Source organism: Varanus komodoensis, unplaced genomic scaffold (assembly GCF_004798865.1).
Source record: "Varanus komodoensis strain SLA01 unplaced genomic scaffold, ASM479886v1 scaffold4, whole genome shotgun sequence".
In the NCBI taxonomy this organism is placed as follows: domain Eukaryota; kingdom Metazoa; phylum Chordata; class Lepidosauria; order Squamata; family Varanidae; genus Varanus; species Varanus komodoensis.
In genome coordinates, this window is record NW_025335941.1 from 28500084 (window position 1) to 28513540 (window position 13457).

The window sequence follows — 13457 nt, forward strand, 5'->3', positions numbered from 1 at the left end:
ATCATGGTATCAATAACTTACGAGGTTTGCCTTCATTTCACTGGGGACACAGCTTTGCCTTTGCTCTAAATTGGGGTGGAGAAACACTCCAGATGCTGAGGTAATAACACATAAAACCATACAATACCCCCCTTTATTGGGTAAAAGTGTTCCTATTTTCTGAATGAAGGAAAGCTACCAGAAGAAATGTTCAGAGAAGCCCAAAGAACTGAGGAAAAAGAAGCGGGTATGTATAAATTTGTCAGGAAATATGCACAAGAAGATGCATGCTATTTGCTGAGCTTGTGGGAAAGAATGAATAAATAGACTTCCAAGATCAGTCCAAAACTTAGGGCAAAGGCAAAGATTATATAATTCAGGAGTGTTACCAGCAGGTAAAGTGGTGGTTGTGGGAAATATCCTTTAGCATCAACCAGCAGAATGTCCAGTAAAAGGTCCAATTACCAGGAGTGTTTTTCTACATCATTCAAGAAGTTGGGGGAAATAATATTGAAGATACCTCCCAAATCAACAGAATTCTGATAAACACTAGAACAACCACAAACCAGCTGCGCATAGCACAATTCCTGCTTCTAAGGGTACCACCTGCTGGGTCACCCAAGTTGCTCTAACGTAACTATCTGAGTTAATGTGGAAACTGGAAATGGATCAAATTAAAGTATGTTCTGTCAAAATAAAAATGTTCTAATAATTCCATTTTGGTTTTCAGTCTCAGTATATTTCTCATGCTGAAATTTCACTTATATGCTCCTAACAGTATCCAGGCTCTACTGCCTTGCCCTTATCGGTGCAGAACAGAAAAGCACCATAGCCAGTTAAGGTAGTTGTGCAGGGTTGGTAAAAAAGCAGTGCTGAGCATTTGCTGTAGCGATAAGGATCCTTTATAAGCATTTTTGCTAACTTTTGAGCTCCCCTTCCAGCCAAAATCAGAGGATGGCTTTGAGGAGTATGAAAATACCAGCAAAACATGGTTCCTGATTTGGTCCAGCTGTGCTGTAGTCAAATGCATACTTACTTTCCTAAGAACTTTCAAATAACTTTTCAGGGAACAAGACCATACTTCACCAATATATTATAACAGGAGTACCCTTCTTTTACTTTTACTAGCACTGAATTTTTTGAACACTTATACCTTGGGTACAAGTACACATCAGAACATTGCAAGATTGGGACCTCTTTTACAAAATACGAATACTTCAGAATGCATAGAACTTTGATGTATTTGCTTTAATATCATTTTTTGAAACCCAAAAGTTCAAAGCTGACTCTTTCAGTCCGTTTTTCTTGAGAAGTTGCATGAAATACAGGTGGCAGAGGCAGTTATGCACACAACTGTAGTAGCTATCATCAAAACACGCATCTTCAAAGGGCACACTGTTGAAAACAAGTCCTAAAATGGGGTTGATGGCAGTAGAGGTGGGTGCAGTGTTTTTTACTAGCATTGGACTTGCCTACATGAACCACAGATGGCATGTATGACTTTTGCACATGTCTTATGTGACAAAAGAATGGCATCTGAGATTGCATGAGGGCCATACCTAAACATTTTGCTGCACCCCATCCCAGTGTCAAGTTACACCATCCCCAAGGGAGGCCATGATATTTTGGCATTCAAGGCAGAAAACCCCACATGCCTCTCTCCCTACCCGGCAATAAAAATGCACTAATAATTTAAAAAAATCCACACTTTCCTTCTTTTTAATGACACTCAAAATCAGCTGCCTGAGGTAGCCCCACTTCACTCTGCATAACAGTACGGCCGGTTTTACTACAATTTCTTCATGAATATGCTGGAACCATCTCGAATAGCCTGACCCAGGGCAGCCTCCAAAAAGAATCAAATGCTAGCTACTCACAACAATAAATGCAAAATCATTACAGCAAAATGCTATTGCTATCAGCAACATGTGTGTAATGCTAGGGAAAGCAGAAGACAGAAGAAGAGGAAGGCCAAGAATGAGAGGAATCACTTCCATAGAAGAAGCCACTTCCTTAGGTTTCCAAGAAATGAGCAGAGCTGTCAAGGGCAGAACATTTTGAAGGGCACTCATTCATAATGTTGTTATAAGTCAGGGATGACTTGATAGTATGTAACAACAACAACAATGGCAAAACATTTTCACAAAAAAAGTTATGGGTGAATATGTTGTTAATCACCACAATGAAATTGACTGAACAACTCTGCTAAGCAACTTGATGCAGGGGAAAACATTTTCCATTGCAAGAATGCTTCTTCTGTTTTCTTAGCAAAGACCACTGTGTTCATAAATCTGGAACTGGATTGGTGAAATGTACGTCCCGAAACATATCTAGCACAACCAACACTGCATTGGTTTCAAAAATTAGTTTGCTTTCTCTTTTGAACAGAAACTTTTTGCATGAAAAGTTGCTTGCTGCATCTTGCTCCTAAATAATTTTCATCTCAAAGTGAACTGAAAAATGCCTGAGGTTTCATTTCTCCCCATGAAGAGAAATCAGTGTAAGTCATGCTGGATCGCCACTTCTACTTTGAGTTGCCACCTGGCTATTTTTTGACCAGTAGAATGACAGGCCTTGGTTTTAGTAGTCTGCCTTCATGATCTCCCCCGACCCCTGCTTAAAAAAAGAAGGAAAATCAAAAAATGGCTATTGTTCATTTCCACATATTTATGTGCCTGCATTGCATGATATATTCATTATTAATAAAAAAGTCAGACCAGTTTAAAATCTGTGTGCATACATTTTACTGTATTCTTTCCTATCCTCTGCCAATAACTGAGACGTTTTCACCAAAAAGTTCTCTTCCAAAGGACAAAATGACAGTATTAAAAGGCTTTGCTAACCAATTCACAGAAGATATTTGATTACCTCTCTGCAAATGATGATCAAAGCTATATTAGCCAGATGATGATGTACCAAAGATCTACTCCCAAAGAGCTGATCCTTATCAAAAGTAAGGGATATAATTTTCATGAAGGAACAGACTAATTAGAAACTACCAGCTCTAGGTCTCAAAAAAGAGAAGAATCTGTTGAAGTCTTGTCCCCTATTGTTAATGTAGATTGCAATAATCTCCATATTACTATGTAGAAAAATGCATTTTTCTTGTATTACTTATTGATGAAGCTATTCCATATTTTTACCTTTCTCCTTAAGTTATAGACTGTCATGAATCCTGGCCTAGGATCATATTTTATTTATTTATTTCATGTCTTTACCACCCAATAACAGAAGCTCTCTGGGAGGTTTACCACAGCTCATAAAACAGAATATAGATGTTATGGATTCAGGAAAACATTTTCTCTTTCTAAATGGTTCATTTATTTCAGTACTTGTATCTTACCTGCTGTATTTGCAAAGATTTTTATTTTTATTTTAAAATTAAGCTTATAAATAATGGTAGCCTGAGAAAAAAGCAAGCACTTCTGTTGGATATATTTGATGCTACAATATTCTGTTGGGCATATTTGATACCACAATGGGTATTATCTTCCCATGTACAGCCACAGAGTACAGATGCAAGAAGAGATCTTTTACTTATTCCAGTACATGCATGCAGAATAGCAAGCTGTTATGGAAAATAAGAAGCCTGTATGCACCTCCATATAGCCATCTGGCCCCGCCCCACCCCACCCCAGTCCATTCAATCTAGTAACTTGAGCATCTAGATTCATTCAGTTAGTATGCTGACAGGTAGGGGCCATATAGGAATATGAAAGGTGTGCACAGGCCTTCCCTGGATGCATACAGCTGGATGCAAGTTGCAAAGAAGGCTCTCTTAAACCTCGTGTGGGGTATTCCTGTGGCAACTGAGGAGGGAAGGATGTTATTTATTTAAAAAACTTATATCCCGTCTTATACCAAAACAAGTCTCGAGACAGCTCACAATGGTAGCAGCACAATTAGAATACAATAGAAACATGTGATAAATTAATAACTTTAACATATCATCAAACCTTAAAATACTGGGTAAATAATAAAGGTTTTGACCTGGTGCTGAAATGAATAAAGCATTGGTGCCAGGTGCACCTCTCTGGAGAGCAGGTCCCAAAGCCGGGGCACTGCCACAAAAAAGGCCCTTCTCCAGGTAGCTACTCTTCTAATTTCTTTCAAACAGGGCTCCTGAAGAAGAACCTCAGTGAAAGATCTCAAGGCTCAGGCAGGTATACATGGAAGGAGATGCTCCTTCAGATAACCTGACCCTAAACTGTTTATCCAGATACTTCAAAGTATATCCAGTATAACCAGATATTTGAAAAAATATGTTCACAGTTGTGCAATGTATTGGTCATGTGGTCTTGAAGTTAAAATAAATTAATCTCTTCTTAATACTTCCTGCCTGATGCCTCCTTTGTCCTGGAGATTGGAGAGCTTTCCACTTCAAATACCATATTGCATTCTATTGTACATTTTTATAAGTAACACAACTGCCAAGCTAAGCTGAGTGGGTTTAACATATTCACATTTGAAGAGACTGTACACACACACTGTCAGGAAAAGCAAAAATTATTGAAATCATAACATGAGTAGAGCATACTAACTTTGTATATATCTCCCAAAAGCATACAGCTGTTGAAACAATATTTCACAGGCAAATCAGGCACTTGTATATAATTTCATTTATATACTGCCCAATAGGCAAAGCTCTCTGAGTTTCTCAATAGAAGTGTCAATCAGCTCACCTATGCAAGGCTGTTCGTGTTAGCATCCAGCAACCATTTCATGAATAGCCTACTGCTTACAACCCCTTCCCGCTATGTGTAGATATATCTCGAATTTAGCGTAATACATCATACATTTTCATACATCTTACAATTACAATAAAGAAGCACTAAAGGGTGGTCAATTTGCAGTTTTATCGCAAGATCCAGACAACCTCTCAGTGTTAACCTGTGAATTCCCTTGAATATGGGTGGGTTATTTCATATTTTATTGTTGCTCAAATCTATCTTGATCATGAAAGTAGAACAATAAAGGCCAACTCCATTGGTTAGGGTTTTTTTTTTTTAAGATTCTAACCCTCACAATGAGAAAGTAAGCTGAATAAAGTACAACCATAGCAAACTGTAACCTTTTGGAAGCAGAAGTTCAAATAAACCAAAGTTAATTGCTTCATTTAAAAATAATTAGGTGCTGTCTAGGTTAAGTCGTAACAGCACAATCCTGGGCTTATTTGCTCAGACTTGAGTCCTACTATTTGCTGTTTCTTCTGAGAAAAGTATGGATTGCAGTTACAGAGATTCTGAGTATTTCCCAATGTTTGCATCCTAGAAATATAAACTGTTAGCACATAAGAAAGTGTACCTACTTTTGCGTAAGTAAGTAAATACTGAATCAGTTGGCAAGTCCTCCTATGACCTCTGGGCCTTACTCCAATGTAAATTATAATAGCCTAAATTTGTGCATCCTATCTGTATATTGACATACACAGACAAACCATTTTGCTTCCTTATTCTCCAAGAAAGAAATTGATCGATATGTTGCGCATTCAACACAGTGCACCATCACCAAATTAGTTTTTGATAAGAAAGCATCTGCCTTGAATGCAAAGAGTCCTTACAGCTCAGAACAGCAGCAGTGATACCCAAAGGGTAGCAGTCACAGTTCTCAGGTGGGCAACCTGGGCTCCTTATATAGCCCAATGGTCATGGGTAAGACAGCCCTGCACTGGGGTGCAGGGCCAGAGCAGAAAATTAGCAGGTGGGCAGCAACGGCAGGGAGACCCCTGTACATTGTCTGTGTATGTAAATACTCATAGACTTGAAAGTGGGTCTTACAAGGCAAGGATGTGAGGCCTCCGAATACAGGGCTTGTGGACTGTCTGTTCTGCCAGCTCCGCTCCTCACCAGCCTAAATAAAACCTATTTGTTAGATCCTTATAGTTCGGATCCTTGGGTAGCTGTAACTGGAAGGCCACACATGGCCGAAGCCTACACAGACACTCCCCTCCTAATACAGGGAGCCGGCAGGCTATTCAGCAAAGGTATTCTCATGCCTCCATTTCAAAAAGTTTTAAAACAGTTTCCTATCCAGTCTTACCTGCAACTGGCAGCAACGCCTGCAGAACGGCAGCGAGAAGTATTCCTCTCCACTTCATCGTACTCCCCCCACCCAAGGTTGCAGGGCAGTCCGGGAGGCTGGAGGCTGCAATGTAGCAGACAGTGGGACAATGAAGAGAAAAGTCAGGACTTGCTGCTTCTCACTGCCTACACAGGAAGTGCAAAGCCCTTTAGAGTTTTCAGAATCCACCTGCTGGCAATGTGGTTGAAACACCCTCCTGCTGCTCTACAATCAGAAAGCTTCAGAGCATCAGGTTTTACAGAATACGTGTATGTCTACCTTTGTGGCTGTCTACATTTTCCCATACTGATAGGGAGAAGGGCCTTGCCTTTTTTAGTTAAGGAGGTTTAAAAATGGAGCTGATCATAAGCAGCTCACCTAGCTAAAATCACTGGTTTGCTTGTTTTGCAAGACCTTGTACTGTATATATGCTTTAAGTAATTGGTGAGGTGTTGAACGGCTTTCTAAAATAAACCTGCAACTTCCTCTTAGACTACTGTAGTGCTTTCTGGGTGGGGCTGCTCTTGGGCCTGATCCAGAAGCTGCAGCTAGTGCAGAATGCAGGTGCCAGATGCTCCCTGGGACACCCAGCTAGGCCCATATGCTATGCACTGAATTCCTATTAGCTGTGGAGCTGTGGTTTCTTAAATGCCCTAAACAGCTTGGGGCCAGGATACTCTGCTGACATTTAAGATGATCAGCAGAGCCCTGGCTGGTCAGTTCGACATTAATGGCATGTTAATGTCAGTTGGTGCCTTCTCTCTGGAAAACACCCCCCTGTGTAATTTATTCTTTTTGGCTGGGAGGGGGGAAATACTGTAGCATGCTTCAAATGCTTCCTGAAGACATACCTGTTCACCCAGGCTTTCTTGGCTTATAATTAAATTAGTCCTCTTGTTCTACATTTTACACTCATGTATTACTCTGTATTCTTGTAATTGAAATGGTTTTTAATATTGCATATTACTGCATTTTAAATGTGATTTTAATGTTTGTATATGAACCACTTAGGATATAGCAACAAATATCACCATATATACATAAATACATTTCTCAGAGGTGACTTTTAAGATATTAGTTACAGAGCCTTAACCAAGGGTGTTGAATGTTTAGTTTATGGAATTAATTCTGTTTGCAAAGGGGAATTTTCCTGGGTTTTCAAGGGTGCTTGCAGTGCCATGCAGAATACATTGTGCAGCTATTCCATCTTTTTCTTTCGTAGATTTTCTGCAGTAAGAAATAAGATGGGGGTTACTAGTAGAAAGTGATAGTGACTGCTCCTTGTATTGTAAACTGTTTATGAATGAGGGAGGGAGACGGCACAAAGCTGAGATGCAGGGAGGTTCTCCCTCCACTTCCTGCCACTTATCCCTTCTGATTTCAGCCTCCACAGCCAAAGCCTGTAGTGCCAACTGTAGCTTCTTACCACATTTCTTGGGATTTCCCAGTGCTAGTATAATGTTTTGGTGGACCCTGAGTGGGTTTCATTCTCTTCATCACCACTCATGCCGCCTGCTTGTTTACCAGTGTGAGCAAACAGGTGGCAACAGTCTGGGCAAGTGAGCAAGTGGAGTGACTGATACAATGAGGTGGCAGTGGTTCAGCAGGCTCCCAGCCACACGATTTTACAAGGCCAAGACTTGTGTAGGTCTCAATGGATGACAGACCATGTAGTTCCGGGCATTATATAGCACCATCTTGTGTTTGCATAATGAAACATACTGAAAGACAAAGAAGAGAATGTGGGGAGAATACATGTAAGGAAACCAATCTTAATTGTTCAAATAATCTGGAAGCAGAAGCCTTGGTAATATGATAGCCTGGAAGCCTCATCCAGAAAACTGCTAAATCAATTCACAAGATTTCAAACAACCGAACAGAATATCCTTTTAAACACTAGACAATGTCAGCTAATTACTCATGGGGTTGTGATAAATAATCAGTAGCTATTACACTTTTTCAAGTGTTAGTTGTGCACCACTCAGAGGGGAAGTGGGAAAGTACATTCAGCCGAGCAGTTCATATATTAGAAGTTATCCTTGATCAGCATTATGGGAAAACTTTATTTATAACCTGCCTTTTTTCTTGCAAGGAACCCAAGGTAGCTTATGTGATTCTCCTCCTCTCCACTTTTTCCTCACAACCACTCTGTGAGGTGGACTACGCTGAAAGAGCATGACTGGTTCACAGTCTTTCAGTTAGTGTTATGGCTGAGTCCTGGTTCCATGCTCCATAGTGGCTCTCATGAAAGATGGATAACATCAGAGTAGGAGGAATTATATTATTCTGAATATAAAAGCATAGTTCTCAGTACAAGTTCTCCCTGAGATCAAATAAAAAACTCAGCTGCCACTTTGTTTTCAGAATATATTTAATAGAGGTGTATGTAGACACTCAGTGGGCACAATCCAACCCCAGTTTAAGCATGCTTAAGTGCTTTGCTTTCAATAGACTTAGCATATCTCACTGTGGCTCAAATATTGGTCAAACCCTTTAACTATGGATTGCAGTTCTACACAGGTTTTGAAATGAAAACAGTCAAAGAATCGGCACTATTCACAGAGAACATTTAGAAAAGATTATTTTTAAGACTTAACCTATAGTTGTCCCTGCCATGCAGCAGGACAGAGCGGAACATAGGATTTGACATCTGAATGGTGCAGTGAGACTTTTTAAATGGTTGCCTCTAGCGAGCAGAACTGAAGGGTTTCACTATTTGGTCTATATTTCAGGCAACAAGATGTCTTAAGCTAGCACTGATTTAAACTGCCCTTTGTGCAGTTCCCCTTCCCCAGCCACTCCATATCATTAATTTCCTTATATATTTTCTACCCAATTATATATATTTTTAGAACATGCATGCATTCAGATCAATTAACACATGCTATTGCCTCTTGTAGTGAGTGGAAAAGCTGTCACTGATTTGCATGGCAAGTCATTTAAATGCATGTATTACTGTAAACTGTCCCAATGAAACATCCTATGCTGAGCTAAGGGGAAAACATGTGTCACTCATCACAGAAAAAACAATCAATCTTAAGCATAAACCTGGCTGACATGGAAACAAGCAAAGGCAATTTTCTCTTCTCTGCAGGGTGACCATATTCCAGATCTGTTCTTTTAAGAGTGACAAGGGACACAAATCTCTCACCAGAGACTTCTCCCATTGCAGTGTTGCAGCAACAAGAGAACTGCGCCTGCTGATTGGTGTTCCTCTTTGTGAAATGAAATGTCCCACCCATTTTGAAATATATCCATTTTGGGCTTCTGAGACAACCACTGCATTATCATACCTAAGACAACAGCATGGTGCGAGGGGAGTTTTGGACTTGGGACCTGGGAGAACTGACCTCTAGTCCTCAGTCGGCCATGAAGCGCACTGGGTGACTTTTAGCCAGTCACTTGCTCGCAGTGCATCTACCTCACAGGTAGCTGATGTGAGGATAAGTTGGAGCTAGGTAAGCCATCTTGTGGGTTCCTCACAAGATGAAAAAAAGGAGTGATATAAATGCAATATGGTAATAATAATGGGTAGTATCCAATGAAATAGAAAAGCAGCAGTGCCTACAGCAATCAGAAATGAGTGAAATGGTCCTTTTCCTTTCAAAGGGGAACGATACTGACCTGTCCATTCAAGATGAAAATGTTTGCTCTTTTCTGGCACTGCTGCACAATGCATTACTTCCTGTGCAGAACCTTTGGATCTTGCTTGTGCTGCAGAACCAGCGCGAGTGTGGTGGCAGAGTTATATACTGCTCAAGAAAGGAGAGGAGGAAGAGGAGAAGCTATCACTAAGGTTTGTGGGTCACTGTGTATGTGTACCATTTTAAAATATGTCATTAATTTAGAGAAAGAGTGTAAAAACAGAAGGCAACAAATAAAAATTGAACCAAAAATCTACTCTAATCATACAGCATAGTTTGGGTGGCCATGTACAAATTGCCCCCAAAAAGAGGAAATACATCACCAAAAAAAAAAAAAAAAAACAGGAGTTTGCCAAAAAACCACATACAAAAAGATATATATATATATAGACATCAATTTAGAAATAATTGTTTTATTAGAAAACAGTGCATCTCATCAAGCCATGGAAAGTGGCAACCAGGAGACCTGCTGTCCTGGTGCTAACTGGTGGAAGGCAACAGTTCTTATTGGGCATTATCTTTAAACTGGAATTGAACAGGGCAGCCTTCAAATAGAGGGCAGCCCACTGAGAATCCTTTGAACACAGGACTGCCCTCTGTAAACAAGGACACCTAGCCAGCCTAAATCCTCACAGTACTTCATAAAAGGCCTCAAAGCCCATGAGAATGAGTACACTGGTCTACAAGGAGAAAGCCTCAGAAATGAAAGTAGCTAAATTTTACCAGAACTGGGTCAGTAATAGAGGAAAATTAAGTCCTGAGTATTAATTGGCTCCAGTTTCCAAGATACAGCTTCATGTCAAAATTGCATCAAAATAATTCAAAATTTCAAGGGGGGGATCTGCGATTATGCTCCATAACTTTTCTGCAAAATGTGATATAGCAATGAGAATGGAGCCACACCAATCATTATACATTTACCTTTTTATTGATACCAATAACATAACTTTCCATTCATTTATACTGAACTAGATCTTTTTGGTGATCATGGGAAATGGAGATTCTGACATCACTCTGCAAGAGGTACCACTGTTGTAATCTGGAGCCCAGTAGCTCTGCCTTACTCTTAGGCAATTCCAAATCCCTGGCCAGATCATTTAGTTCACTCTGTGAAATTAGATGTGGTTCAGGAGGAGCATGTGGTAGGCTAAAGTTCGGGTCCACTGACATCGACGGCCCCAGATCACCTGCATCCTGCTAGGATTCTGGTGGATCTGGAATTGGCAAGTCCTCACCATGGGGTACAGGATACAATGTGGATCGAATGCTTGGATGTTCCACGGTCCACTTCTTTCTTGAGATCCCTTTTGCAACTGGGGGAACCATGCAAAAATAGCAGTCACTACTGTGATCGGTGGGTTCCCTCCACACCACTGGGACTGCAAAAGGCATGGACTTTTTCTTCTTGTTTAGCCAGTGACACAGATAAGTTGCACATGTAATGCAACAATAATGAGGGGCCCAACTCTTGTCCTGACCCCCTATTTTGCATCCAAAATATAGGTGCTATGCCTTTTTTAGCACTGCCGTCATACTGCACTTTTGAGATGAAAATGTAACCTCACCACAAATGCAGCAGAAGTTATCTGCGTTGTTTACACAGTTTTGAGGCATCTTGACTTCTGAGGGAAAATATCATGCAACTGTTCCTTGGAAATGTTAGGCAATGACACATTCACAAGCCACCAGATGTAACTGTATGATGTGTAGATCTGACCAAGACAAATGTACCTTGCAAAAAAAGAACAATAAACAGATAATAATCTTTAGTCTCAAAGTGAAGATAAATTTATACTCATCCATGTGGTACCATTTTCATTATTCTACTCTACTTTGTCAAGAAGTTACAAGGCATCATGATCATCAGACACCTCCCTCCCTTGTAGGCAAATATATTCGCCTGTGCATAAATCTTTGTGAAATATCTTGAAAACTTTAGCCAACCAGCACCTTTATTACCTGTTTTATAATTCATCTAATCAAAATATACAAGAATTAGCATATTCTCTCAGAGGTAGATAATTTCCCAAAATTTGTAGACTAATGAATTGTAATTCTTAGATATGAATTGCTCCAGGCAGTGGTAAAATAGGTGTGCATAAAGAATGCATCAAATATTGTCTATTTACAGTCTGTTCATGTGCTTGTGCTGTTCAAAGGAAGTTTTATGGTGCTTACTCCAAAAGCAAGGTACATTACGTTGCACCCTTAAGAACATGGCCTTGTGTCAGCCAATGGCCCAAGCTTGCCATTCGTTTCTTATCATGCCTGCCTCATGTTATACAAGTAGAAGTGAAGTTGCTATCAAAAGAGTTGCTTTTTGTTACCATGTGCAAAGTACACAAAGCCACAAACCAGGAAAGCTGTATTAAGCAGACTTGCATATTCAACACTCAGGCTTGTAAAATCTCCATGTTCCCGGAAGAAGAGGGAGCCAAGAATAAACACAAGCATGTGCATTCAGTTGCATGTACTTGAGCTGAATTTCAGTAGTAGCTAAAGATCAAAAAATGGCAGTGGGGGCCGCACAGCTGCGGCAAAGGAGGGTCTTTGCTTTTGTAAAACATGGAGTATAGAGCAGCATCCATGGAGAAGCTTTTAAATGTTGCTTTATAAAAAGGGAGCAATCCATGAAGTATGCCATATTTTTATTGTCTAATTGTTGCGCACTGCCCAGATATATGCACTGCTATTTTTAATGTTAATACTTGGAAGACTGCCAAATTCCACATTCTTTTTTATCAGTTATGTGATAAGGGACAGCAGTTACGTTGCATATTGGATCTGTCCTTACGAAGAGGCACACTCCATTGACTTATAGTTGCAATAAGAAGTGTTAGGCCACAAGAGCCAAATTATCAGTGGTTGCTTACTGGATGTGTAGGTCATATAGGACAATAGGGGTTTTTTTCCTGCTATTGGAAAGGTCATGATTAGAATAGCAGGTCTTCACTACAAGATTAAATGAGCATTTTTATTCTTTTCTAGGTTTGCTATTCTTAACAGAACAATTTCCAATGTGAAATAATCAGAATTGGGCTGCATAGTATATCCTTGTGCTTTTGTTAAAGCAGCAGAAGAGTGAATGTAATGAGGTGCATCTTTGAAACTTAGCTCTGCTCAGATCAAAATAGCAACAATTTTGCTGTTGTCCTGTTTGAAATAATCAGTTATGTTGTATGAGACTGGGAAAATGATTCAAGTAAGAACTTATTTCTTTAAAGAAAGAATGCATTGAAAATGCACACTTACCAAATGTTCTCTCCTGTGCTTCAATCAATGACAAACAAGTTTGTATAATAATAATGACAGTAATAATGATAATAAGTTTAACATGCTTTTCAGGATGGATACTGTTTCTGCCCTTATTTGACCCCTTACTTGCACTTTTAGCTAGGATGTATGGGGGCGGGGGGGGGGAGGCGCAGAAGACTAAAAAAATCCCAAACCTCTAAAAAAGTGGAGTGGGGGGAGTTAACTCTACTGATGCTTCCTGTAGATTATTTTGTATGGGACTCTTGGCACTGGCAGTTTGGCATGGGTTCTATTAACTACTCCAAATTTTCTACTGAAGTTTTATCACTGTTTTAGTATGGTTCAAAAACTCTGTATGCAAATACTGTTAGGAAGTGGTTCTTGTTTAAAATCAGGGTTAGATCTCAGAGTAATTAACTATTGAGAATACAATTTTAAATAGCATATATTTACCTCTAAGCTATTATTTTAACAATCACTGAGTTTACATACTGGTATGAGTGGTTAAAATTAAATACC

The 13457-nt window shown here is 39.7% G+C and overlaps 1 protein-coding gene across 4 annotated transcripts in view; it reads right to left on the reverse strand.

The window, feature by feature from the left end:
- Positions 1-11282, reverse strand: part of CD247 (CD247 molecule) — a 59033-nt gene extending 47751 nt beyond the window's left edge. Inside the window, exons 1-3 of one of the 4 annotated variants that reach the window (XM_044442528.1) lie at positions 11249-11282; positions 7466-9791; positions 6019-6123 (exon numbers count right to left, since the gene is read on the reverse strand). In XM_044442528.1, coding sequence (XP_044298463.1) covers positions 6019-6076 — 58 coding nt within the window. In that variant the 5' untranslated portion in view covers positions 6077-6123; positions 7466-9791; positions 11249-11282. Of the gene's footprint in view, positions 1-6018; positions 6124-7465; positions 10450-11248 lie in introns of those variants that run through there. The other 3 variants (XM_044442529.1, XM_044442526.1, XM_044442530.1) reach the window with 3 other exon arrangements.
- Between the last annotated feature and the right edge of the window lie 2175 nt (positions 11283-13457).